At 52.3% G+C, this 26781-nt stretch overlaps 2 protein-coding genes across 17 annotated transcripts in view; one reads left to right on the top strand and one right to left on the bottom strand.

Annotated features, from left to right (window-relative positions):
• The first annotated feature begins 114 nt into the window (after positions 1 to 114).
• Xrcc3 (X-ray repair cross complementing 3) lies at positions 115 to 11998 on the top strand. Its single transcript, XM_036206110.1, has 8 exons — positions 115 to 176; positions 3394 to 3534; positions 5064 to 5201; positions 6115 to 6327; positions 8270 to 8424; positions 11039 to 11251; positions 11361 to 11401; positions 11479 to 11998. Exons 2-8 carry the CDS (start codon positions 3480 to 3482, stop codon positions 11705 to 11707), a joined length of 1044 nt encoding a protein of 347 aa, XP_036062003.1. The 5' UTR covers positions 115 to 176; positions 3394 to 3479; the 3' UTR covers positions 11708 to 11998.
• Klc1 (kinesin light chain 1) overlaps positions 9651 to 26781 on the bottom strand; it is a 54142-nt gene continuing 37011 nt past the window's right edge. For 2 of the 16 annotated variants that reach the window (XM_036206094.1, XM_036206093.1), the window contains 4 exons: positions 25774 to 25935; positions 19596 to 19726; positions 10250 to 10316; positions 9651 to 9998 (listed from right to left, as the gene is read on the bottom strand). In XM_036206094.1, coding sequence (XP_036061987.1) covers positions 9996 to 9998; positions 10250 to 10316; positions 19596 to 19726; positions 25774 to 25935 — 363 coding nt within the window. In that variant the 3' untranslated portion in view covers positions 9651 to 9995. Of the gene's footprint in view, positions 9999 to 10249; positions 10317 to 15247; positions 15291 to 19595; positions 19727 to 20445; positions 21002 to 21621; positions 21672 to 25773; positions 25936 to 26781 lie in introns of those variants that run through there. The other 14 variants (XM_036206096.1, XM_036206095.1, XM_036206098.1 and 11 more) reach the window with 14 other exon arrangements.

The following is a 26781-nucleotide window of genomic DNA, read 5'->3' as shown; positions in this document are numbered from 1 at the left end:
ATTAATCAGCCACGTGGCCTCCTCTTCGTTTCTGTTGGGTGTGGCCGACTCGGACTCCAGCCGCTCATTGGATGAGAAGCTTGAGGTGGGCGGGGCCTCCGGAGCGCGCGGGAGATCTCGCAAGGCCGCCGTGCCTGCAGGTGAACTGATCGAGAGGGGCCAGAGCTGAAGACACGGTGGGTTTCCAACAGCCCAGGCCGGGGCCGGGGCTCAAAGAACGTTCTTCCCCGGCAGGACACCCCTTCAGGCCCGTAGCGGGGTTAGGGGAATCGAACCGAGAGTCCCGGCCTTCCCCGCGGGCGCCTCCAGTAACAGCATTAGGGAGCGCTCTTTCAGCACCAGGGTCCCAGGCCAGCCACAGCGTGACAGTCGCTGCAGACTTGACCTGTGACTTTTTTCTTGATGGCGTTCTTAAGGACGGGACGTCACTGTCCATGTAGCCTAGGCTGGCCTTGGACTCCCAGCAGTTCTACCTAGTACTACCCAGGAGCGAGCTACCGCCACGCGCATCTAATCTCTGGTTTCTTTGGGTAATTTGCCTCGCTTCCAAAACAGCGACCCAGGAGCTCACTGTCACTGTCCAGTTGGAGGGATGGGCTGGTGTAGCCCTACCCTGCCAGAAGACAGGAAGACAGGCGACCAAATGGAGCATCGTGCTCCTTGCCAGTGTCTGAGACACAGGTCCTTGTTATGCCCAGATGTCGGGGGTCTAAAGACCACCACGGAGACCGAATCCCGCATGTAAAAGCAAAGAGCCTTTATTTCAGGCTCCAGAGCTTGGTCTCTCTGTCCAACACAGCGGTGAGAGCAGAGAGCCCTGAGCTGAGGTGGGCCAGAGTTTTTATCATAGCAGAGGTTGGGGTGAGGGGATTTCCTTGGTCCAGGACCCGGATTGGCTGACAATTGTCTAGGAGTGTCTGTAAAATAAAAACTAAGTGTGTGCTAGACTCGTGGACATCTGGCCACCTTATCTAATGGTTGGAATGTTTGGGATGTCAGGTACTTCCTTACCCCTGGGTGGTATCAGGTTAAGGCTTTTCCTTGATCTGGGTGTTGCCTGCCAGTAAGCCTGTCACAGAAGCTGTGTCTAGGCCCCTAAGCCTGTCATGGCTGCTGTGTGGTCAAGCTATTTTGGGGCCCCTCCACAGTCCTCAGTGTTGAAGTAAAAGTTGCTCAGGGAACTTTGTAAAGCAAGGAGGGGCTGACTGCCTCAAGGTAGTTGCTGGTGCACGACGTCCAGAACCCGGCCCTATCAATGTCCCCTGTCCAGCCTCCACCAGCTGGCTGTCAGCCCAAGCCTGTGATTGCTCTGGTTCACTGCTGGATGAGGTTAGCTGATGGCTTGCCAAACCTTTGAGTTCTGGTACCAGGAGCTTTGTGTCCTCAACAGGAAGCACGTTCTCAAGCCCAGCTTCCCTCCTGCCCTGCCACTGCCTGGTGCGGGCTTGCTCCTGGCCTTCCTAATGCTACTATTGCCAGGCTTTGTCTCCTTGTAGCAAGGGAGGGGGATAGCATTCCAATGATCTAGAAGTGACTCTTACACACACTGCATCCTGAGCACTGCCAGGGAAGCCTTTGGTGCCCACAACTGGAGACTTCACTCAGCTTTTTTTTTTTTTTTAAAGATTTATTTATTTATTTTGTATACAGCATGTATGACTGCAGGCCAGAAGAGTGCACCAGATCTCATTACAGATGGTTGTGAGCCACCATGTGGTTGCTGGGAATTGAACTCAGGACCTCTGAAAGAGCAATCCGTGCTCTTAACCTCTGAGCCATCTCCCCAGCCCCTCACTCGGCTATTTTTAAAGTGCTAAGCCTCAGCCGGGCGGTAGTGGTGCACACCTTTAATCTCAGCACTCGGGAGGCAGAGGCAGGTGGATCTCTGTGAGTTCGAGGCCAGCCTGGTCTCCAAAGTGAGTTCCAGGAAAGGCAGAGAAACTCTGTCTTGCAAAAAAAAAAAAAAAAAAAAAAAGTAAAGTGCTAAGCCTCATACAAGATGCTGGCCCAACATTCAGCTGGCCCTCACCTACTGACCTTAGCACCCACACACACAGGTGTATGTGTTTGTGTGTTGTAAACAAATGTGTATGTGTATATGCCTGTTTGGATGTGTACTGATGTGTGTACATGTGTGGAAGCCAGAAGCTGAAGTCCAATGTAGTCCTCAAACACTGGCCTTATATACTGAGGCAGGGTCTCACTTGAACTCCGTTCACAGATGGGCTAGTCAGCCTGCTCTGATGATGCCCTGTCGGTACCTTCTGAATGCTGGGATTACTGGCAGGCCACTGTGCCTGCCCAGCTCCAGGTCTCCAAATCCTCATCATCCTCACACTTACACAGCAAGACACACACACACACACCCCGCTCTTGGCATTGTCATTTGAATGGATGCATGAGATTGTAATGTCGGACTGGTCCTGGCATTGCCAGCCCCAGTGGGAGGGTACGAGGCTTATTGCTGTCCTCCCAGGTCCCTCCTGGGAGGTTCTCCTAGTGCTTCCCAGTGAGGTGGAGCTGCAGCTCTGCCCTCCCTGTTGTCCTCTGACTAGGTGTGGTTCCCCTCAGCATCCTTCAAAACTCCAAACTCACAAAACGTTAGAAAATGCTGGGTGAGACCCATGCATTAGACCTAGACCCAAGCAGGCCCCCAGAAGTTAAATGGGTGCAGCACGCACCCTAGCTTTCTTCAAGCTGAGCCTCAGGCCCTGCTACCTCCAGGATGAGAGGGAGAGCTGGATTTGTTTGTAGTGGATAGGCATCCCAGCATTGGCCTGGAAGTTCCAACCCCTTTTAACTACGTGGAGTGGCCTTAATAATTCCACCAATATTTGTTCTGTGCTAACCTCTGGAGGAGCCTAGGCAAACAGAAGCACTATCCTGGGCTTTCATGGATAGTGTTCCCAAGACAATGACACCTGTCCTCCGCCTTTAGCGCAAGGTCCTGGGTTTCCCCTGGGTTCGATCCTCAGCTAAAAAAAAAAAAAAATTGTCCCATCTACCTTTTGCCCCGGGGCTTTTCCTCTTCTGTAAATCTTACTCTTCCTCCGTGGCTTGTTGCGTAGCTGGGTGGCTGGCCCCTGGGTCCTCCTCCTCCTCTGGCTACTTCTTGTTTCTCCCCAGATTTCTCCTATATCTTCTCTCTGCCTGCCAGCCCTGCCTCTCCTTTCTCCTGCCTCACCATTGGCCGTTCAGTTCTTTATTAGACCATCAGGTGTTTTAGACAGGCACAGGAACACAGCTTCACAGAGTTAAACAAATGCAACATAAGCAAAAGTAACACCCCTTAAAATAATATTCTGCTACACCTAACTACACTGATGTGGAAGTGAGCATTCACATCAGGCGGCCCCCTCAGTGTGTTGCTTTCTAACACACCCACTCCCACAGGTGATCCAACAGCAAGCACGCTGGGATGTGTTGCTGTCACTGTGTCTCTGGAAGTTTTTCATGCTCGTGGAGAACCCCCTGAAGAAATGGACTTGGATCAACTGGACCTAAACCCCAGAATTACTGCTGCAATTAAGAAGGGTATGTTGTGTGGAGTGGACAGCTACACGTGTGCACTCTGGGTGAGACAAGCTGTGGAAGCTACCGTGTGCCGCCACCAGCTGGCGGTCCCTCCTTTTCAAACAGGGCCTCAGGTCTGTTTTGCCTGTGGGGCCCCTTCTGCACCTGAGTTCTGGAGGGCTGCTGTGGGCAAGCCGCCCAGCCCTCCTGTCCATGGCAGGTCTTCCTGCCACTGTGTGAACGGGTTTGACACACCTGCAGTCATTTCTTTGTCCTTTTCTTCTTTCTTTTCTTTCTTTCTTTTTTTAAGATTTACTTATTTATTATGTATACAGTGAGTGTTCAGCCTGCTGGCCAGAAGAGGGGCACCAGATCTCTCATTGTAGAAGGTTGTGAGCCACCATGTGGTTGCTGGGAATTGAACTCAGGACCTCTGGAAGGACTCTTCCTCTAACTCAGAGGTGCTCTTAACCTCTGAGCCACCTCTCCAGCCCTCTTTTCTTCTTTCTAATTGCAACAGGGCATCACTGTTCTGCCCTGGTTGGCCTGGAACTCACTGTGTCTGGCCCTGAACTCAGAGAGGGCTGGGATAATAGTTTCTTCTTTCAGCTGGTTTGAAACTAGAAAGTAAATCCAAGCCCAGAATTAATTTCTTTTCTTTTTTTGTTTGTTTTGTTTTGTTTTTTCAAGACAGGGTTTCTCTGTGTAGTTTTGGTGCCTGTCCTGGATCTCACTCTGTAGCCCAGGCTGGCCTTGAACTCAGAGATCCGCCTGGCTCTCCTCTCGAGTGCTGGGATTAAAGGCGTGGGCCACCACCACCGCCCAGCAGAATGAATTTCTTTACCCTCCTCCCCAAGCAGCAGGCCCTTGGCTCATTAGCTGTGAGGTCCCTTTACTTCCTGCCCTGGCCTGGCCTGCCTGCACCCAGGCCCTGCTTGCTCTCCAGCCTCCTGGTCTGCCCTGCCCTAGCGTGGCTCAGAGCTGGCTTTTACATTGCCCTTTCTCCATCTGTTGAGGTCAGCCAATGCAGGGCTTTGCGCATGGTCGACAGGCACTCTCCCACACCACAGCCCCAACTCCACAGTCACACTTTTTGTTTTGTTTTTAAAATATAGGGTCTTGGGGTTGGGGATTTAGCTCAGTGGTAGAGCAAGTGCAAGGCCCTGGGTTCGGTCCTCAGCTCTGGCAATAAATAAAATAAAATACAGGGTCTTGCTGTGTAGCTCAAACTGGCCTTGAATTCCTTGGCTCCAGCAATCCTCCTGCCTCAGCCTCCCAAGTAGCTGGGATATGGACAAAGAGTGGGACAGGGTGACACCAGGGTTCGCCCTCACCTCTGGTTCCTGTTGCTGCTGACATGACAATCACGGCCAGGTCACAAGAGTGCAGCAGCAGGCCTCTGCAGTCCCTCCTTCCTCTCTACTCACTAGTTACTCTCCGCCAAGACGTTCTGGGTGAATCGTCACCGTCACTGGTGTGCCCAGCTCTTCCCTCCCCTCCCACCCTTGCTGAGTGTCCCGACTTACTGTGGTTTATCTGTGAGAGTCCAGGTAGACTGAAGTCCGTGAAGGAGGTCCTGTGCTACTCCGGCCCAGACTTGCAGAGGCTCACCGGCCTGCCCACGCACGACGTGCACCGCCTGCTGAAAGTGGCCTCTCTACACCTTCAAGGCAGCCGTGTCCTTACAGGTGGGCAGGGAAGCATCTTCCGGCTGGCACCTGGGGTGGCTGCTGGGGTGATGGATGGCACGGCACAGACCTGGGTGGACATGCCCACGGGCTCCAGACTCTGGCTTGGGAATGATCTCCCAGCAGCTGCTGAGCCCAGCCGCCTCCCCTAGGATAGGCAGGTAGTCCAAGTGACTTGTCCAGAGCCCACAGAGAGCCGCCCATATCACAGAGCACTGGGCGGTGGGCCTCCGCTCCTCTACAACGCCCCGCTGGAGTACCTCACAGTAAAGGATGAAGTTGGGGTCCCAGTGGTGTGGTAGGGGCGGCCGTGAGAAGCCCTGCCATTTCTGGACATGTGTCCTCGTGACAGCTTTGCCTCACTGCTGTCTACTCTGAAGTTGACACTGCTCCGAACTGTCACCCTGCACTGTCATAGGCTGCTGCTCCTCTCCTCATGCTGAAGCTGTCCAGCTGAGGGAGGGTACCCTGCCACATCCCGGAGCTTAGGGATTCCTCTGTCTTGTCTTGTCTTTTCGATAATGTCTATGTCATTCTGGCTGTCCTGGAACTCTCTGTAGCTCAGGCAGGCCTCAAACTCACGGAGATGCTTCCCCTCCCAAGTGCTGGGATTAAAGGTGTACACACCCAGACTTGGATTTCTCTAGCAGCTTGTGCCCACTAGAGAGTAAATGTGTGGCATCCTGGGAAGTGTGACAGGGGCAAACTCTGGTGTATCATTGTACTCAGCCGCACAGCCAGGCTGCCTGCCTGCCTTCTGACCTCAGCACCCAGCCCATGGACTTTGCCTGTCCTCCAGCCATGCTGCATCTGGAGCTAGCACTTCCTTAAAGGCCTTAGGCTCACAGGCCCAAGCAGGCCCTGGGCAGGGCACAGGCCAGACAGGAAGCATGCTGACCCCTGCTCCCTGCAGCGCTGCAGCTGTTCCAGCAGAGGGAGAGCTTCCCCGAGCAGCATCAACGCCTGAGCCTGGGCTGCCCGGTCCTGGATCAGTTCCTGGGTGGCGGCCTGCCCCTGGAGGGCATCACTGACCTAGCTGGCCGAAGCTCGGCAGGGAAGACGCAGCTGGCGCTACAGCTCTGTCTGACCGTGCAGTTCCCACGACAATATGGAGGCCTGGAGGCTGGTGAGTGGCTGCCCCTTCCTAGGGGATAGGAAGGCAGGGTCCCAGGCAAGTGGACTTCTGCTCTGGAGGGTGGAAGGTGACACTGTTAATTAGGCTGTGGGAGGGAGCTAGCGAGGCACAGCTGATCCTGCAGCTGTCACACAATGTAAGCTGAGGCACCTCACCCCTGAACTCGGGCCCACAGAGCCAGAGAGGCAGGGCAGAGACCATGTGGCATTGTCCTTCTGGTCAGGGCCAGTGGTCTGAGCAGCATGTGGATGGCTCTGATACAGGGAGACGCCCCAAACCGCCTGCCTGGGCCCTCTGTGGGCCGATGGTCATAGCTGCCTGCAAAACAAGCCAACAGCTCTGCCATTTGTGTTTGGGGTCCTATGCCCAAGGCAGGGAGCAGGTCTAGGGATACCAAGGTGACTCCCGAACTTTGCCCTGTTGGGCACCAGCTGGAGTCTCACCACTTCACATTGGTTTCTGATCCAAAAACAATGGCTGAAGGAAGGCTCCAGTTTCCCTGGTCCTCCTCAAAGCTTGTCTTGTACACCAGCTACTCCTAGAGGCAGTGGCGATGTGGGTGTCCCCACCAGCATGCCTGAGGTCGGTAGCAATGGACAGCAGCCTCTGATGTGCCTTCCGAGACACAGCTGTCAGACCCAGAGCCATTTCAGAAGTACCTCCTGCCTACAGTCTTCAAAACCATCATCTAAGTTAGGCGGTGGTGGCGCACGCACTTAATCCCAGCACTTGGGAGGCAGGCGGATCTCAGTGAGTTCTAGGCCGGCCTGGTCTACAAATCGAGTTCCAGGACTATTAAACAGAGAAACCTTGTCTCGAAAAAGAAAAAACAAACCAACCAACCAAAAGCTGGCATCTAGCTGTGGTACTTCATACCTGTAACCCCAGCCCTCAGGAAGCAGGGGCAGGAAGATCAGTGCAAGTTGGAGGCCACAGTGAGTCTGGCCTGGGGAGTGAGACCCTACCGTCATACCAGAAATAGTTAAATATTTATATCTGCACCCAGAATATTGTCAGTTGTGCTTCCTCCTTTTCTGGATGATCTTTGCTTTCTTTTTTGTTTGGTTTTTCAAGACAGCATTTCTCTGTATAGTACTGGCTGTCCTGGAACTATGTAGACTGGCCTCAAACTCAAACTAACCCTGCCTCTGCTTCCTGTGCTGGGTGGGACTAAAGGTATGCGTCACCACCGCCCAGCTGATCTTTGCTTTCTTAACTGAGTCCTTTGAAACATGAACAGTGTTCATCTTATGAAAAGCATTTATCATCTGTGGTTTGATGTCTTTGGCAAGCCACTGGCATCTTCCCCCTAAGAGTTCTCAAACTAAGCATATGGATTCCAAGAGTCCCAGCACCATCTATGGGAAAGAATTTCTTGGTTGAGGCATGGCGTCTTTGCTGAGAACCCACTGCCCACAAACACTGGGTTTCCTGCTAGTGACCCAGCTCTTCTCAGCTGCAGGATCTGGGTGGCCTTTGACCCAACAGTGCACTACACAAGGACTGTTTGTACTCCAGGTGACCAGGTGCTCATGCCTGTTCATCCACTCTCTGGCATCATCAAGTAGAGGCAGTGGCAGGAGCCTGTGAGTTGTCCTGCATCTGAGGAACATGTTCCAAAGTCTCTTGACCCTGGTGATCTCTGCCCTGTCCTGTCCAACCCAGCGGGGAACTGGAGAGCAGGAATGAGCTATCAGGGTATCCAGGAACAGGGGGTGGGAATAGAGATGAGTGGGTACTCTGGTGTCAGAGTAGAGGGCTAGCCTGTGTTCTAAGGAACCAATAAGGTAGCCAAAGGTGGGATAAGAGCCACGCTGAGCCTGCTGCCCTTCTGGGTGAAAAGGACAGAGGCAGAGGGGCAGAGGCTACGTTTGGTTTTGTGGCCACAAACCCATTTCCAATTCTTGTGCACACTGGTGTTCTGGCTTCCCAGGGGCCATCTACATCTGCACAGAGGATGTCTTTCCCAGCAAGCGGCTGTGGCAGCTCATTGAACAGCAGCAGCAGCTGCGGACAGATGTGCCAGAGGAGGTGGTCCAGAAGATAAAGTTCAGCAACCACATCTTCGTTGAACATGCAGCCGACGTGGTAAGTGTCTGTTTCTGCTCACAAATGGCCCAGTGACTCAGCCAGTGTCACCTGTGCAGGGGCCTGTAGTGCAGAGACCGGGCTCAACTCAGAATATACTATCAGGGTAAAGTCAGGGAGAGGAGATGTCCAACGTCAGGTTCTAGAGGACCAGACTCTCATAGGGTGGAGATCATGAAGGAAGGGTTCTTTCTAAACCAGCAGTTCTCAACCTGTGGGTCACGACCCTTTTGGGTCACATAGCAGATATCCTGCATATCAGTTATTTATATTATGATTCATAATGTAGCAAAATTACAGTTATGAAGTGGCAACAAACGTAATTGTATGGTTGGGGGACTGTATTTAAGGGCTGCAGCACTGGGGAAGTTGAGAGGCACTGTAATCTAAACACACTTAGCAAGGAGCCTGCTGCCCTGATGAGCCTGAATAGGAATGCGGGGTTGATGAGTGTACTGTGAAAGGCTTCCCCACCGTCCTGCCTTTAGACCAACACTGTTACTCCTTACCAGAAGAGAGACCTAACTGGCCCCTGTGGGGAGGAGAAGCCCTGGGTGTGTGGCAAAGGTGTCCTGTAGGTTGGGGGGTCCAGAGAACCAACAAGGCACCACAGAGGCCTGTTCCTGCTGCTCTTCACGGCTGGCACTGCCTGAGCCTGGGGCTTACCTGCTGACCAGGCTGGGCTCAGTTCCAGTAGCCGGAAGCAGGGCCATGCCCAGGACGGTTGCTCAAGTTGAAAGAGCCCTTGTCTGCAGGGAGGGTGACAGACGAGGATCCTTCAGGAATCTGGAGAGAAACCCTGTACCCCAAATAGAAACGTAGGCAATGACTAGGGCTTGGGGCGCATCCTCAGCGTGGCCACCTGGAGTGCCACTGTGGCCAGGGAGAGTGTTCTGAGAGTATGGCAAGCTGGTTCAACTGACTCTAAAGTTGTCCTCTGACCTCTGAATGCTCACCAAATGGCATTCACACTGGTCACTCACATACATGATAATAAAATTTTTAATTTTTTAAAAAGAGCTGCCAGGTGTCACTCAGGAGGCAGAAGCAGGCAGATCTCTGAGAGTTTGAGGCCAGCCTGGTCTACAGAGTGTGTTCCAGGACAGCCAGGGCTGCACAGAAAAACTGTCTTGAAAAACAAGGTGGTGGTTGCAGGGTGGGGAGATTTATGAACAGACATTCCATTCTGGTAAATGGTAAGGCATATAAACTTTTAATTTTAAAAAATGTACAATAAAAATACATTATCACACACATCACAGAGAACTAAACACAGAAGTGCCGCCACAGGGGGGCGGAAGCAGCAGGAGCCAGAGGTGTCCTGTCCTAGGGGCCTCCCAGGAGGGAACAGGGCCAGGCCATGGACCTCACTCACTGAGAGTTGCTCTCCAAGACCCTACTAGTGGTGTGGTTATTAGTATGTGCTTGGCAGCACGTGGGCAGGGGAACTACGTTAGCGCTGGGCGCTCCCAGCCCCGGGCCCTTCCAGCCCCACCGTGGCCTTCACAGGGCCAGCTCTGGAGCCACACTCAGCAGCAGCATCGGGGTGTTGAGAGCAGGCCAGGCTCAGGTCACTGCAAAAGAAAGCTGCAGGTCAGGCCAGGCCACCGCTGGGCGCTGCTCTGTCCCCCCCTCCCCCGGTCTGCCCAGCAATGGAGCGGGTCTGCCAGGGCACAACAGGAAGGATGCGAACTCAGAACCTCCCTCTTCCACATGAGTCAGCACTGTGGGCCACACCTGTCCTTCCGTGCCTTCTCACCATCACCGCCCTCCGGTCCCCACCCTCGGGGTCCCGGCCCTGGCTGAGGGAGGCGCAGACACTCACATTAGAGCTGGCGTCTTCTAGGCTGCTGCCGTCGTTTTCCACACAGAGAGCCTCTGCTGGGGACGCCCTAGGAGAAGTACAGACTGGGTTTCACTCTGGGCTAGATGTCGGAATCTGACAGCTCGTGAGGCAGTGCTGGCTACCTGCTTGGCCAGTCAGAAGTGCTGGAGGACCCTGAACTAGGAACAGTGTGGAGGCCCAGCTGCAACCTCACCACTCCACCGTGGCCACGGGACCCTCACCTGGGCCACTCAGCTAGTCACAAGTCACCCGCACCTGGTGCCAGCAGGGCACAGTGGCCCCGAGAGGCAAGCCCAGGTCACCTGCCTTAGCCTAGGACTCCAGGAGTGGGCAGCAGGGGGGCTGGCCCCAGTGTCCTCCCTACTCCTAACTAACATCTTCTCCAGGGCGCAGCCTTATGTGGAGGATGGTGCAGGTTTTCAACCCCTTTAGGAGCACGTGGTACCTTGTGTGTAGAACAGACTACCAGACCACTGCTCCATCCTACCACCTGCCCATTAGTACAAAGACCAGGAGGGCACCCAGCCCTTCCCTAACACCCTACTGAGTAGGGCCAAGCAGCGCTGCTCTCTAGATCACACAGCCTAGTGAGCTGATCCTGTCAGCCTGGAGAGGGCCTGGGAGACAGCGGAAGGTGCTCTTGTGAGAAGACAGTAGGAGTGAAGGTGCAGGTATGATTCTCCCCGCCAGGCGGGCAGGAGGCAGCCAAGAAGTGTCAAAAAGCTGCATCTCAGGGCCAGTGTAGGCCACCGTGTATGTCCCCCACAGGATGCCTTGTTGGAGTGTGTGAGTAAGAGGGTCCCCGTTCTGCTGTCAAGGGGAATGGCCCGTCTGGTGGTGGTCGACTCTGTTGCAGCCCCGTTTCGTTGTGAGTATGATGTTCAGGCCTTGGCCACCAGGGCCAAGCGCCTGCAGTCACTGGGGGCCATGCTCCGAAGTCTGAGCAGCACCTTCCGGAGCCCCGTGCTGTGCATCAACCAGGTAGTGAGGCTAGTGGCTGTACCCTTTCCTTGGGGCAAGCAGGGCTGGCTGGATGGGAGGGAGCAGCTGAGGTAGCTGCGGTCATTGACCCTCGCTTGGGTTTCTCCAGGTAACAGAAATGGTGGAAGAGTCTATGCCCAGGCCACTGGGGTGAGTATGGGCACCTCAGCAAACGATGTTGGAGTGGGTGGGGATACACAAGCAGCAACACCCATTTTGTGTCTCAGGGCCTGGGATGAGCACCTCTCTCCAGCCCTTGGAATCACCTGGGCCAACCAGCTCCTGATGAGACTGATGGTTGACCGGGTGCACGAGGATGATGCCACGATGGGCTTGCCCAGAAGCCCAGCTCGGACCCTCCAAGTGCTCTTCGCCCCACACCTGCCCGTCTCCTCCTGTGGCTACACAGTCAGTGGGGAAGGCATTCGAGGGATACCAGGAACTGAGTCCCGCTAACAATGGCGCCAGTGGATTGCCTGACCAGGTCCCAAGAAACCCTGATTCTGAAGAGTCCTTCCAACAGTGTTAGTGGCACCTGGTGAACAAATACCCAGTGACACTTAGCATCTGCTCTCCTCTCCCTGGGGTTCACCTACTATTGATCCGTAGTTTTGCCCCACATACTGCCCTTCAGAGCAGTGGTTCCCAAGCTGTAGGTCAGTACCCCTTTGGGGGTCAGACATTCACAGGAGTTGCTTAAGACCATTGGAAAACACAGATGTTTGCATTATGATTCACAACTATCAAAACGGCAGTTATGAAGTAGCGGTGAAGTAACTTTATGGTTGGGGTCACCAAGACATGAGGACTGTATTTAAGGGTCACAGCGATAGGAAGGTTGAAAACCACTGATTTAGAGGATGCATGGCCAACCAGGGGCCCTGGCAGTCCTGAGGGTGTTTGCTTGGGAAGCCCAGAGACAAGGCTCAGCTCTTGCCTCTTCTGCTTTCTGCCTGGGGCTGAGTCAGCAGCTGGTCTGGTGGGGCCTTCCCTCCTGCAAGATGATCTGAACCCACAAACAGGCAGTGATGCTTACCACTCAGGCAAAGTGGGGTACTTCCCTGCTGTGCCCTCCCCACACATACACAACATGTTGGAGCAGAGGAGAAAACAAGCTGACCTTGCGCCCTGGTTCCAGAACAGTCTCAGGGAAGGAGATAAGACTGTCCTAACCTGGTTGCCTCAGGCCAAGCAGCTTCGAGCAACTTAAGAGAGACAGCAGGAAACAGGTCCATGTGTCCTTGCAGAGGCCTGGCTAAGTATGTGCAGCAACTCTGGCTTGGCAGTATGTCCAGGCTGGGGGGCACTACAGAGCATGCCACAGGACTACGGGCATGCTCAGCAGAAGGCACCTCCTGGTGACATCTGCTCTGGACCCCAGAATCACCACTTCTGGACTTGAGGCTCTATAGTCACCAAGTGGCCTCTGAAGATAGGGGTGTGGCTTTGATCCCTCCTGGCAGCATAGGCCTCCACTGGCAAATGTGCCACGTGGACCCACACAGGGACAGGGCCTCACCAAGGAGTCCTGTTGCTCCAGTGGTGTGTGACTCCAGTCACTGTCCCAACTCCAATAGGGGAACAGACACTCATGGTATATACCACGACATCTCCAGAAGAGCTACACCCTGCATGGAGCTTCAAACCTTCAAAGCTACCTGCGGCCCCCACCCCTTTGTTGGCAATTCGGCCCCACCTGCTGCCTGAAAGGCTGAGGACACTGGCCTGAGTGATGGACACAGCTACTTGGGGTGGGGGTAGTTATACAAAACAGCCTTCTCTGCAAAACTGGAGGGCTTTATATCAGGAAATAAACTTTATTTTTATAACAGTATTGACAATTCTAAATTGTTTTCTAAATAGTTTGTATTGGAAATTAGAAAAACACCTGGGCTACCAAGTGAGTTCCAGGAAAGGCGCAAAGCTACACAGGGAAACCCTGTCTTGGAAAAAAAAAAAAAAAATGAGAAAACACAGTTCCAAAACAGGCACACTTGGAAGCCATGCCCAAGGCTCCCGTATCAGCAGCCAGGTCAAGGAGCCTTGTAAGTCCACCCAACAGTGGTCCACCTGATAAATCCAGAGCATCTTTCAGGATATGGGGGCCATGCTCTTCCCGGTGTTGGGAACAACTTGTCTCAGCATATCTGGGTCTGCTGCAGTCAGCTGGCTGTCAGGACCAGTCCTGCCACTGTGAGCTGGTGAACGCTGCCCACCAGCTTCTGCATTACGTGCCTTCCTACTGCTCAAGTCTGCACCACAGGTCCAGCCAGCTCAGAATGAGTGCAGACGAATGCAGGGCACAAACTAGGTTCACGTGCCCCATGGGCCTACGTCAACCGTAGGCACGCATCTCTAGCAATTATTTAATATACACCACTACACTGACTTCCTCAGGCTGGCAAGAGCCTCAAAGGGTAAAAGCCCTTGCAGCACAAACTGGCAACCTAAATTCACTCTGGAAGGAGAGAACGGAGTGCACAAAGTTATCCTGATATCCATATGCAGAGCCATGGTTACACACACACTGACTTTCTACATGACATCTCCAGCAGCTTTACAGAAAATTCCTATCTGAACCCTTCCAACACACAATGTGTTGGACCACACACCAACCTGGAAGCCACATCCAGTGGCCTGCTGTGCCCACCACCCGTGAGCTTCCCTGCAATAACCACCTCAGGTTGTTGACATCTCCCTTGGGATCCCCTCACCATAAAGAACATGGTGAAAAGGGACAGTGGACCCCTGCTTGTCTCCTGAGAACATGAAGTGCAACAGAATCCTGCACAATGTTGACTGCATACAAGTTCCCAGAGTGCTCCTCTGCAGTACAGTGCCCAAGCAGTCAGGCCAGCCAACTTGCTCCAAGATTTGCTACCTTCTGCAGGCTTGGATTCCAGGAGGCCCATACCCACCAGGCTTTTACCCAAGTTCTGAGGGACCCCCATTCCTCACACTTGAGTGGCAAGAGCTTTACCTGCTTAACCACCTCCCCAGCCCCAACCCTGGAACTTTCCCCAGGACAGGGTCTTACTGGTAGAGCCCTGGCTGGCCTCTGCCTCCTGAGAGCTGGGATTAAAGTGCACCACCATGCCTGGCCTCAGAAATCTGTATCAGGTTGTAATAGATTGGTTTAACACCACTGTACTCAGACCAGCCAGAAAACCTGATATTTCATGAGAACCACGCAGTTCTCCAGACTAATGTTAGGCTAGGTAAAGTGCCTGCAGCCCAAAGGCTGCATCCTGCTGCCCTGATTTACAAGTCCATAGTTTCCCAGGCCCTGCATTCTCTCAACTTGAGGTTAGTCTCACACATTGCCTCGGACTGATCTGAGACACTGCTGTCAGAACACACCCATGAGAAAGCTTCTGTGTGCTCAGCATACAGGGCCGAAAGGACGGGGCCTCTAGAACATTAGCACAGCACCCACCACCAAAGCTGACCCAACAGCAGTAGATGGTCTACAGAGGCCTGTGGGAAGCTGCTCCCTGTGTACCGCTTCTCCATCTCTTCCCTCCACACTTCAGGCTCAACAGACACAGACCACTGTGAGCTCCTGGTCAGAAAAGAAGTACTTTAAGCATCTGGTTCTTGACAATTTTTTCAGTGTTCAAATTTTAAATAGATGTAGGTGTCATGACAGTGTGGGAAGCAGAAGTCACATGCAGCAGCTGATCTACGCATGCCTAGGCCACTAGCTGCAGTCTGGCTTGCCTCCCTGGGCACAATGATGTCGGCTCCGGTCATTAGCAGCCCCCAAGCACAGGTGCAGATCCAGCAACATGGCTGCCAGGCACTTTTTAAGCAACAACCTCCAGATGTTGGTGGATGTCCCCATCGAGAAAGCAAGCCCACTCCTACCAAGAGGGCAATCTGCCTCGTGGGCAGACTGGAGGAACTGGCAGGACTTCGGGGCTGTCAGGGTTCCATTCACTCCTCAGAGAGCCTATCTAGTTCAGCCCCAGCCTCAACGGGCTAGTTCAGTGTGGCTGGCACTCAGTGCTCTCAAGTCTGCCAGCCAATTATTTTGTTCCTGTGTGAAAAAGCACATGGAAAATTATATTTAACCAATACTTCTAAGTTCACCCTCAAGTAGTGTTATGCATGTAAGACACTGAGCACTGGGGTTCAGAGGTGGAGCTCAGTGCTTGGGTGCAGCTCAGCGGGGTGTATTTAATGAGCAAAAGGCCTGAGTATATCCCAGCACCAGAAACCAATCTTTAGCTCCCATGCTAGGTATGCCTAGAGCACACCACCTGCTGTCTCAAGAGTGTCCGTCATCCTCCACTTGGGGCTAGGGTGACCGCTGACACTTTATTAGTTGAATGTGGGCCACAGAGAGCTGGGGTCCCATCAGGTATGATGACCAAGGAGTCCATCAGCTTGGACTGAGCTCTATGTGCCAGCACAGACATGTCCTTCACAGCTGCTCCAGCTGCCAGGCATGCTCAGAGCACCCAAGCAACAGGGCAGGTTCCGGGATCACTAAAGTGATGGCAACCCCCAGCTGCCAATCCAGATGTCTAATAGAAAAGCAAAGCAGAAATGCCACTGGCTGCAGAGGGAGGCAAAGCTCTCAGTGTAAGGGGAGACAAAGCCTGGGGCATCTGTGTGAGGCAGCACAAGGGTCAAGGCTATGAGTGACAGGCCTCCGAGTGACGGGAAGGAGGGGAGGAGAGGAGAGGGGAGGGAAGGGCAGAGAAGAGCACCCAGAGAACTGACAGGCTTTGTGCTGCTGGACATGGACGCGCAAGGACAAACCATGGGCACACTGTCGACCGAAACAGGAAACATGCTAGGGTGACCCTCCTGCTCTTGGGGATGCTGGGGACCACGGGCCTTGGAGAGTGGGCCTTTCTCTGAATATGCACATCCTTTAACTGGAGTTAGTGCCCAGGGGAAATCCCCCCATGTCTCTGCATATTTTGCAGCATTAATTCTTAATGCAGCAAGCACTGCTACCTTCTGAACCCGCCAGCCTGGGCTGGAACTCTGCTGCCCGTCAGATGAGTCGGGGGCTCTCAGAGGGTCCATTACCCCAGGCAAACACTCTAGGCTCACTGGGAGAACTAGATGCACTAACATATTCTCTAGTTTGGGGTAAATAAATAAGAAAAGCAGTTTTAACTCTTAGCAAGACAAACTATGAAGTCACTACTTTTCTACTGAGAGGCCAGGTGTGTGGCAGTCTAGGGGCACAGATGCTGTGCACAAATTCCAGAAAATGGCTAGCTCTGTTCAAATTGACTGTACCAAGAGCTTCAGGACAAAACTAAAGAGAAATATTTCAACACAGCCCAGTCATATGCTGCTGGAGATCTGAACAAGCTGTGCTCTGTGGGGGACTACTAGAGACAAACCATAGTTGTGTGGTTTTGGTTTGGGTTTTGGTTTTGGTTTTTTGAGACAGCATCTCTCTGTGTAGCCCTGGCTGTCCTGGAACTCGCTCTGTAGTGAAACAGGATCTCATTTTGTTCTGGCTGAGGCCTGGAACTCACTGTCCAGGGCTTTGCCTGCCTCTGCTACCTGAGCACTGGGTTCAAAGGCTTTTGTACCACACCTAGCCCAATTAGTCTTAGGGAAGGAAGAACTTCTCTGAAGAAAGCCGGGCCAGCTTGTCTCTCAGTTTCCTTTCCCTCTGAAGATAATGGAAACAAAGGGCCCCTGCATGCCTGTCTGATCTGTGACGCTGGAATGACTAGGGTCTAAGTGTTCCAGTGCAGGCCCTTAGGAGTGCAAGGGTAAAGGTGTGGACGCCTCAGTGTGTACAGCATATAACCCAAGTCACTGAGAAACATCAGCACTGAATGTGGACTTGTACCTCACATCATGTCTGGCTGCTAAGGGGCCACAACATTCACACCACCCCACTCCATCAGGCCTGGCCACACACTGCTGCTGGTTATCAGCACGGTAAGCCATAGGAAGACAGGGAAAAGAGGAAGATTCCAAGCACTCTCTCCTGAGCAGGGCATTCCAGAACTGACTTCACACTAAGAGTTTCAGTCTCCCTTTGGAACAGAACCACCGCTCAGATGGGTGGCCCAGGCCGGGCTTGGGGGTGCAGACCTACACTCCCAGCTACTCAGGAGGCTGAGACAGGAGGATCACAAATCCAAGGCCTGCCTTGGCTACAGAGTCAGTCCCTGCCTCAAAATTAAAATAAAAGGCTGGCCAGCTGTGTTAGGTCTCAGGGTGTCCATATGTCTAGAAGGAGCTCAAGCTGGACTATGGAAGGATTTCTGGCCATTAGACAAAAGGCAGCATTCTTCGGGAACTTGAGAAGCTGGTTCCCATTGACCAAAAGGAGTCATTTCTCTTACTTCTGGCTGAAGTGATGCCTGTGAGCAAGCTTATCAAAGCCCATGCTAGTCTCCAGGCTCCCTCAGGATCAGCACTAGTCTCCTCTCTGCCCCCCCCCACTCATCCTCCTTACGATAAACATGATTTGCCCACCACTGGAACCCTCTCTCTGTCTCTTGCTGTCCCACCATTCTTTCCTCTCCCGATTTCTCAGTCCTGGCCATGTCCAGTCTGCTTTCTTTTCTCTCTGCTCTGGATTCTTCCAGATGCCTCTGGTTTTTTTTCTCTCTCATTCACAATAAAAATCTTCCCCCTATGAATGTAGCAGTCAAATCAGCAGTTTCTTTGCCACAGCCCCGCACATACAAGCTCACCAATGGGCATTTGCCCAGCATAAGTGTGACCCCAGATTCTACTCTAGTACTCTGGCCAGCCTGAGAGAAGCAGACTGGCAGCCACCAAGCCCCTCTCAATGCTGGAAGAAAGGCAAGTGTTTAACCCTCAAACTTCACACACACACTGCCTTGCTGACTCTACGGATGTCGACAAGCTTGGGATAATCAGGGCCCTTCATCCCAGACGCAGCTGGCACGGTCTCCCTCACAGGCAGAGACCAACACAAGGCAGTCTGCCCCACAGACTTCCAGTGTTCAGACAATGGATCTTGCAGGTAGTCACGATGTCGTGAATGCCTCAGACCTCTACGGATGCAGCTGGTCAGCACACTACTAAGAAGAAAAACCAGAGTGCGCCTCCTGCCTCAGGCCCACCTGTCTCCCAATCCACTATGAACCCAAAGAGACTTCCAGAGGAACAGTGGCCAAGAGTGTAACACACGCACAAGACAGGCTGCACCCATCATAGCCCAATGCCCAGCCGAGGGGCCAGGCAGGGAGCCCGGTCTGGATCCTAATCTAAGGACAGCGAAAGTGAAAGTGGACACTTTCAGAAGGCAAAAAAACAGCAGGGCAGTTTGGAAAACACAGCTTTAGTTCCAAAGGCCTCTGTAGACGCACAGCCCAGAGTCCTGACCCACAGCACTCATATGGGAAGCTTTTAAAGCTACATTTCTAAGCATTTCTACATGGTAGGTTTGATCCCGGAAGTCGGGGATACAGAAAATGGCTGACAAGGCTCCAGAGAATGTCCCCAAATGTGGGCAGCTGGCACCACAAAGAGACAAGGCATGGGTAGCTTGTCACAGAACAGCAGAAGTCCAAGGAGTCCTATGTGTAAGCCACCTTTTAGAAAATCCCTTTGACAATGCGAACACCACTGCTCAGTCCTGTGACTTACATATCTTTCCTTATGGGCTTTCCTGGGAAGCCCAGAGTTTTGGAAAGCTATGGACACCCTTATAACAAAATCACAAGACCTCACTAAAAACCATCCTTTTTCCCATAACCCCTGCCTGAGTTAATGTGATTACTGCTTCCATCTCAGAAGGTGAGTTTTAAAGAGGTTAAGTCAACGTTGACACAGAAAGAAATGATACTGTGTGCTACATCTGCCGGCTTGGTGCCTTTTGTAGGCTCTGTGTGTGTGTGTGTGTGTGTGTGTGTGTGTGTGTGTGTGTGTGTGTGTGTGTATACATCCTTGTGCCATGAAACGTGTGTGGGGGTCAGAGGACAAGTTGTGGGAGGCAGTTCTCTCCTACCATATGGATCCTGAGGGTTGCCAGGCCTGGTGGCAGGCACCCTTAACCCCTAATCCATTTCACAGGCCCCCATTTTTACTTTTTGAGACAGAGTCTCACTGTACCCTGTGCTGGCCTCTAAAATGCCGAGATTACAGACGTGAACCACCAGGCCTGGCTCACTCGTCACCAGGAGGCTTTCCCTGAACAGAATTGAGGGACTCCACCAGCCCCCTTTGAGCCCTACCAGCCAGCTTCCCCGCTGCTTCTCAGCCTGCCCTGGAAAACCATAAGCAGAGTATCGAACCCTCCGGCCCAACTCTGAGCCCCAGGGAGACTACTCTGCGGCTGTGACGCAGTACCCCGTGCTGGTAGGAAGAGGGCGCTGGAGATAGTTACCCAGGGTTCCTTGGCTCACTGTCCCGTGCACTTCCTCCCTTCAGCTTCCTAACCAGCTTCTCACTGCTGCGTCTAATGGAAGCCCGGAGTTTGCTAAAGGAGCCACTGCGCCTTAAAGATCCAGTACCATCCTGAAAAACAGGTGAACAAGTGTGAAGTGTGGGTGCCCCTCTGCCCCGCTCAGCCCAAACCCCAACTGCTGCCAGGCACTGGCTGACAAGTGAGTCCCTGCTGAAGCCACCAGACTGCAGTGTGCATGACTATGTTAAAAACAACCCAGGACCAGGAATCCTCTGAACATGAAGAATCCCAGCAGAAGCAGCCACGTCACCACAGGGGAGTGAGCCCACCACTGTCTCAGGACAAAGACAGCAGAGTCACGAGAACCCAGGCAGACCCAGGACGGTCAGCCAAGTGTAACTCCACGGTGCAGGAGCAGGTGTGCGCCGGGGTGCAAAGCAGCCAGGACGCCAGGCCTCACCTAGACAGTGTCCTCCTAACAACTCACCTACACAGGGCTTAGATGTGTCTCCAGCAAATATAAATGTCAATGCTAAATGTAGCTGCAAGTTTTTAATAAAATGCTCATTTCTATACAAATACTAAAAGTCCCGAGATACCGGTAGGGCGTGAAAAGGCAACCAGCTGTCCCCATAACCAAGGAGACACTACAGAGACACCTGGCGGAGCTCGGGCATGAAGTCAAATGCAGAGTGGAAACCCTGTGCACAGCAGCGTTTATCTCAGAACGGCCCCTCAGGGAATTTCAGAAACCCGCTGCTAGAGACCACGCAGCATTGCATCCCAGAAGACTGAGGAATGTACAGAGCAGACAGACGCAAGACACAGGTCAGTTGGAGTGAGTTTATTAGAAGTTAGAAAGACACAAATACACACATCACAGAGCACTTAAAGATTAGTAGAGAAAAGCAGAAATGCCAAAATTCCACACCAAGACTACACAGCGAATCTACTTCAGTGTGTCCTGGGGAGGCCCTGTGCAGGGCACCGGCCAGGTCTGTAAGTAGGACAGGGACGTGCAGCACATGCCTCACTCCTAGCTCAGTGACTGCACAGGTCATTGTCATGCCACTGTGATAAACCTGCGTGACACTAATACCTGTCTGTCACGGGCGAACAGCTACTCTCTCTTAACTGTTAAACTTGAGTGTTACACAGTAAATGGGTTTATTAACACAGGTGATATTTCTAAGTACATATCTGGCAAAGCTACATGTATCCAGAAATCAAGACCCCAAAAGGACAGCAGCACCGAAAGGAATGGCCAGTCCCAGAGGTGCGGCTGACAAGCTCCTAGGGCTGCTAGACACAGCGGGCAGGCTGGAGGGCCGGAGGAGGCGCTGCCCGTCATGCAGGAGCAGTGCGGGAGGCACCGGCGGCTAGGCCTGTCAGACAGAAAGAGAGAAGCAGGTGAGGCCCGAGGAGCATGGCGCGGCAGGCCCCACCCCGCAGCCTGTGCTACAGTATTTCTAGGTCACAGATCTCGGTGGCATTATGCTCAGCGACCCAGACCCTCCCGGCTCTACCAGGCTGGCACAGCAGGTGCTGGGCCCAGGGCACGTGAGGGAATTGAGGCCAGCTTTCTGGTAACTATCAAGAGTGAAAGGCAACATTTTTCAAGCACAGACTGGCACTGTGTTCGAAATCTCCTCAGTACTTACTACTATGGAGAGATTCACAAGTTATTGGACATGAGGGAGATTTGGTGGTGAGGGACAGGAAAGGCCGAATGTGCAGACGCCATTTAAACTTCTCCTGCCTTGCTGCTTTCTCTAGACAGTCACGGAATCGCCGCAGTCCGATGACTGTCAGTCTCTTAAAAACGCTAACCCTAGACATCTCAAAAACTTTCAGACCCAGGGACTTTAAAAGTTGACAGCATATTTGAAACATGCAGTTGATGATCCAAATAAACCCGTCTCCACAGGCAGCAATGCCTCCTGGGTCTACCAAAATCTCAAAAGCTGCACAGACAGCTGGGCCTGGCCCGCCCGCTCAGACTCACCATGGACGCTGAGCAACTCATTTAACCAGCCCGAGCTTCATCTTTCTCATCTTTAAAATGGAAAAATAAAACTTGTTACCAATGCCTCACAAATGCCAGGGGACAAGAAAACATCAGTTCCCACTGTTTGTCATGAGAAGGATGCTAATGTTACACAGCTCCCCACACAGCAAAACCCTCCTGCCCACGAGGTCCTGTGCCCCCTCGCAAGATGCTCGCCTCCCTCCCCGGGTTCAAATGGATGACAGTGAACTCTTTCTCAGCCACCCCACCTTGTTCACTGAAGTGGCAGGCATGTCTACTCCTCAGGCTCACTCTGTCCTATCCCATGTATGACCTGAGCACCTGCATCCTAGGTGGGTGGATAATGCTGTGTAAACTCAAGCAGACAAATACCCACGAGCTGGCTCAGGGTTTGGAGGTTCATTGTGTTCTGATGCTCCTTTATGCAGCCACAATAATTCATATTGCATAAACCCTTTTTAAATTACATTTGGGCTGTGTGTGTGTGTGTGTGTGTGTGTGTGTGTGTGTGTGTGTGTGTGTTTTCACATGGAAAGTGCATATGTGGAGTTCAGATGATAACTTGTCCACCATGTGGGACCTGAGGAGTAAATTCAGGTCACTTGAGTGGCAAGTGTCTTTACCCACTGAGTGGTTTTACAAGCTCTCAAAATGGGTTTCTGAACAGAAATAAATCACAGAATATACTGATTTTAGTATTATTATCTCTGTACAACAGAATTGTAGGTGTGGCACTTTTATAACTTATAGTATGTTCTAGTTGTCTTCTTAGCATAACTTCTCATAAATAAAAATCTACTCTGAATTAACAGTTATCTCATTCCTTAATAACCTTCACTAAGAATTTAGTGCAGCAAAACTTGTGGAAGTCAAGCCAAGCCTGGTGGCACGGGAGTCAGAGGCAGGCAGAACTCTGCCAGTTCCAGCCAGCCATAGCTACACTGTAAAACCCTGTCTCAAAAACCAACAAAACAGATGGTGCACACCTTTAATCCCAGCACTCGGGAGGCAGAAGCAGGTGAATCTGTGAGTTCGAAGCCAGCCTGGTCTACCACATAGTGAGTTCCAGGACAGCCAGGGCTATTTAGAGAGACCCTGTCTCAAAAACAAACAAACAACCTATAGAAGCCAGGCACAGGTCTATAATCCCTGGAAATCTAACACAGGAAGAGCATGAATCTGAGACCAGCCAGGGCTACACAGTAGCACCCTGTCTCAAACAAAACAGTGAAACAGGCAGGGATACAGTTCAGTCACAGATTCCTTCCTTTCCATTCGGATCGTTTAGTCCCCAGTAATGAGCAGCTCACACGAACACACACACACACACACACACACACACACACACACACACACACACAAGAACAATGTGAAATAAGAGGCGATGGGCAAGAGGCTGCTTCTGAGGGACCCAGGAAAAAGGGCAGCAAAGATGGAGGCTGTCCTTGGGCACTCAGGGTACACAGAGAACTAAGTCATATGGAGCTGCATGTGTGACCATCATGACAATTGTCAGCAGGGTGACTATACACAAGACAGCCCAGAGGTGCTCCACATTGGCTGGGACCCAGTACCCATGACCGACATACACTTCACAACACTCAGAGAGTCGCATGGACAGACGCTAAAATAAGGAAACTCCCTTTTACCTAGAAAAGGGCGCATGGCCACGACACGCCTACTTTCCCGTGATGCACCCTCCTAGGAGGACCTGCTATGGCAGTGTCTGCTAGAGCCTGAGGGAGGCCTGTTTTCCTGAGATGTCGTCACCATCACCACGACGCACGCTGAGGACGAAGACCTGTCCTCCCAGACAGGTGCCCTGCAAGGTCCTGAGAACCCTAGTGACTCCATGCCCTGGCTCTCCCGCTCCGCTAGCACACAGGCCAGCACCTGCAGAGCCATGGCTAATACCTAGCAAGCCTTGTCTTAAATGCTATTTGGGAATGCTGAGGAAGATCTCCCTGTCACTCAGTCAACCACCATGTTGTTCCTGGGAACATACACCCAAGAGAACAAAGGACGGAGCAAGTCAGCATTTTAAAGAGCACTGGAATCTCTTCTTTAAAACTCCCAATTTCAGCCAGGTGGTGGTGGCACACACCTTTAATCCCAGCACTCGGAAGGCAGAGGCAGGCAGATCTCTGTGAGTTTGAGGCTAGCCTGGTCTGGAGTTCCAGGAAAGGCACAAAGCTACACAGAGAAACCCTGTCTCGAAAAACCAAAAAAACAAAACAAACAAACAAAAAATTTCCAATTTTAGCCTGGAGGTGGTGGTGCAAACTTTTATTGCCAGCATTTGGGAGGCAGAGGCCGGCCAATCTCTGAGATCAAGGCCAAACCCGTCTATACAGCAAATTTCAGGCCAGCCAGGGTTACATTAAAAAATGAATGGCTATGGGAAGGCTATGATCCAGCTCAGTGGAAGGGGCTTGCCTAGCATATGTAAGGCCCTATACTCAATACCCAGTAGCATAAAACTTTTTTAAAAAGTATGATTTTAGTATGTTGTTTATATCTGTATTGTCAGCACCCAGAAGGTTGAAGCAGGAGGATTCCAAATTCAAGGACAACTTGGGCTGTATATTAAAATTCAAAATAAGTAAATAAGTAAGGCTATGGACATAGTTCAGTGATAGAGCATTTGCCTAATACTCATGAAGCCCTGAGTACAATCACATACACAAACACACACACATACACACACACACACACACACACACACACACACACACACCACACCACACCACACCACACCACACCACACCACACAGCAGGGACAGGAACATGAGGAAGCAGAGTCCACTCCGAGAGGAACACTGCTCCACCACAGCCTGGTGGGAAAATTTGCAAGTGTCCTCCCCTTCAGGGAAAAGCATTACCACTTCCTTCCTGTGTGTCCTCAGGGCAGGTGTGGGACTCTGGGCTGTTGACATTGTCACTGGCAACATACATACAGACCTAGAAATACTGTCTCAAGAGAGAGCTCCCCCAGAACTTCACTCAAGAGTATTCAAATCCATAAGCAAGCCACTGGCCCCCAAGCAGGACAGGCCCTCTAGACAAAGCATGCAGGAACTGGAGCCAACAGTGGAGTACAGTACACAGTTCCGACAGGACAGGCATGGGCAGGCATCCCCAGGCCTCTGCTGCAGTTTGGGACCACTGCCCAACAAGGCTCAATAGTCGCAGTGGATGCTGATTGGCTGTCTTGGCACAGGAAAATCCCAAATGAGAAAGCTGCTACACAGAGATGGAGACTGTCCCTCCCGAGATCCGGCTACGAACACTGGCATATGATGTATGATCAAGATGCTGGCTCCTCCCAAACTGCTACAGCTAAGCACATTCTAAAAACTCAGTCAATCCAAGGAGGAGGACAGACTATAAGAAAGTCCCAAGCTACAATTTGACAAAACCACACAATGACAGCTAGCTAACCATACCACCATTGCAACTTGAGGACATCAGTGATATCCCCAACGGGCTAAATCGCTTACACTCTTGAAGAAAGGTCCAAAGACACCAGTTCCCTAGACGGGTTTTCACCCACATTACAGAAACCCACTTGAAGGCCACATGCTTCTCTCAGCCCCAGGCAGAAAGCAGTGGTAAGGATGTCCAAGGGAAGGCTGGGCGCAGGCCCACACACCCTGGGACATCTGCTTGTTTCATGCACCACTGAGGCAGAGTGGAGAGCAGCTCTCTAAACAGCACCTCTCACTAGACAGCACCTCCCCAACAGCTCTCTAGCACCTCAGGGCGGCCTCCTCAGTGGCATCAAGAACACTGAGTTAGCAAGGAGCCGGGCAGGTTAGGAAGCTAGTTAGTCGTCAGCCACACCCGTCCCTAGGTTACAGGAAACCGGAGTATGGACTAGGTTTACACAGCCAGGATGCTCAATCAGCATGCACACATGCTCTACAAGAGACCAGTCGGCGCTCATGGATCCTAAAGGTAAGTACTGCAAGCAGCAGAGCTTCAGTATTAGCAGAAGTTAGGAACTTACAGAAAGCTTCCCTGAGGCTTAAGTGCCAAAGTGGAGCTCTAGCGTGAGACAGGACAGCCAGCAAGAGCTGTGGGGCAGGCCGACAGTCCCCGAGTGCAGCCGCCTGTGGATGTACTTACCCCATTCCACTCTACGCTCATACTCACTTCCTCCCCTCCGTCAGGGCCACTCTCGTACTTGACCACGTCCACGTTGAGACTCTCCCGGCTCCTCCGCTTCTCCATGTTCTCAGGGTCATTTAGCACTTCAGCCACTCTCTGTTTGTGAACAGTGTCAAGACCCTGTGAGCCAGGCAGGGGAGAACGGCGTGACCCGTTAGCACTTACATCTCAGAAGACTTCTCAGACTGGGACAAAGAATCAACTCCTTTACTTATTCATTGTTGTTATGACTGGAGGCATGCCTGCCACAGAGCCACGCGGAAGAGGTCAAAGGTCATCACTGAGTTAGTCAGGTCTCCTTCACCCTCACGTAGGTTTATGGGGAACAGAATCCGGGCTGGCAGACTTGCAGAGCAAGCACCGTTACCACCAAGCTATCTTATCTCACTGGCCCCAAAGATACCAATTCTTAAGTCACCAGGGCAGACTCAGACCGGTGGTTCCTGGGGATGGGATCTGGGCTTTCCAGGGCCACAGGGAGGGGTGTGAGTTATGTATCACCAAGACTCAGGAGCATATACACAGGACTGTACTCCACATAAGCAAGCTCGTACAATGGCACACCTTTAATTTCAGCACTTAAAAAGCAGCCATAGGAGGATGACAAGTTCAAGGCCAGCCTGGCTACATAAGGCCCGTATTTAAATCAAAACAAATGCCGTAAGCAAATACTGAGCTCCAGGTAATGATGGACACACCAGAATGTCTGTGCTGGAGATGCAGCTAAGTGCTCACCCAGCATGCACACTGGGTCCTATCACCAATATCACACACACAGCAGCCCAATGGGAGGGGCCAGCAGAAGAGCAGAGGCTCAAGGTGACCCCTGCTGGAGTTTGAGGCCAGCCTAGGAAACCAGACTCTCAAATAACAACAAATGACCCTGGCACACTCATAGCTCTCCCTGCTATGTGTGACAAGAGGCTCCTATGGACTCGTCCAGAACTCTGTGACAGGAAGCATCCT

The sequence above is a fragment of the Onychomys torridus genome, chromosome 14 (assembly GCF_903995425.1).
Source record: "Onychomys torridus chromosome 14, mOncTor1.1, whole genome shotgun sequence".
Taxonomy (NCBI): domain Eukaryota; kingdom Metazoa; phylum Chordata; class Mammalia; order Rodentia; family Cricetidae; genus Onychomys; species Onychomys torridus.
Note: the sequence above shows the minus strand (reverse complement) of the source record. Positions and strands in the feature narration are given on the sequence as shown.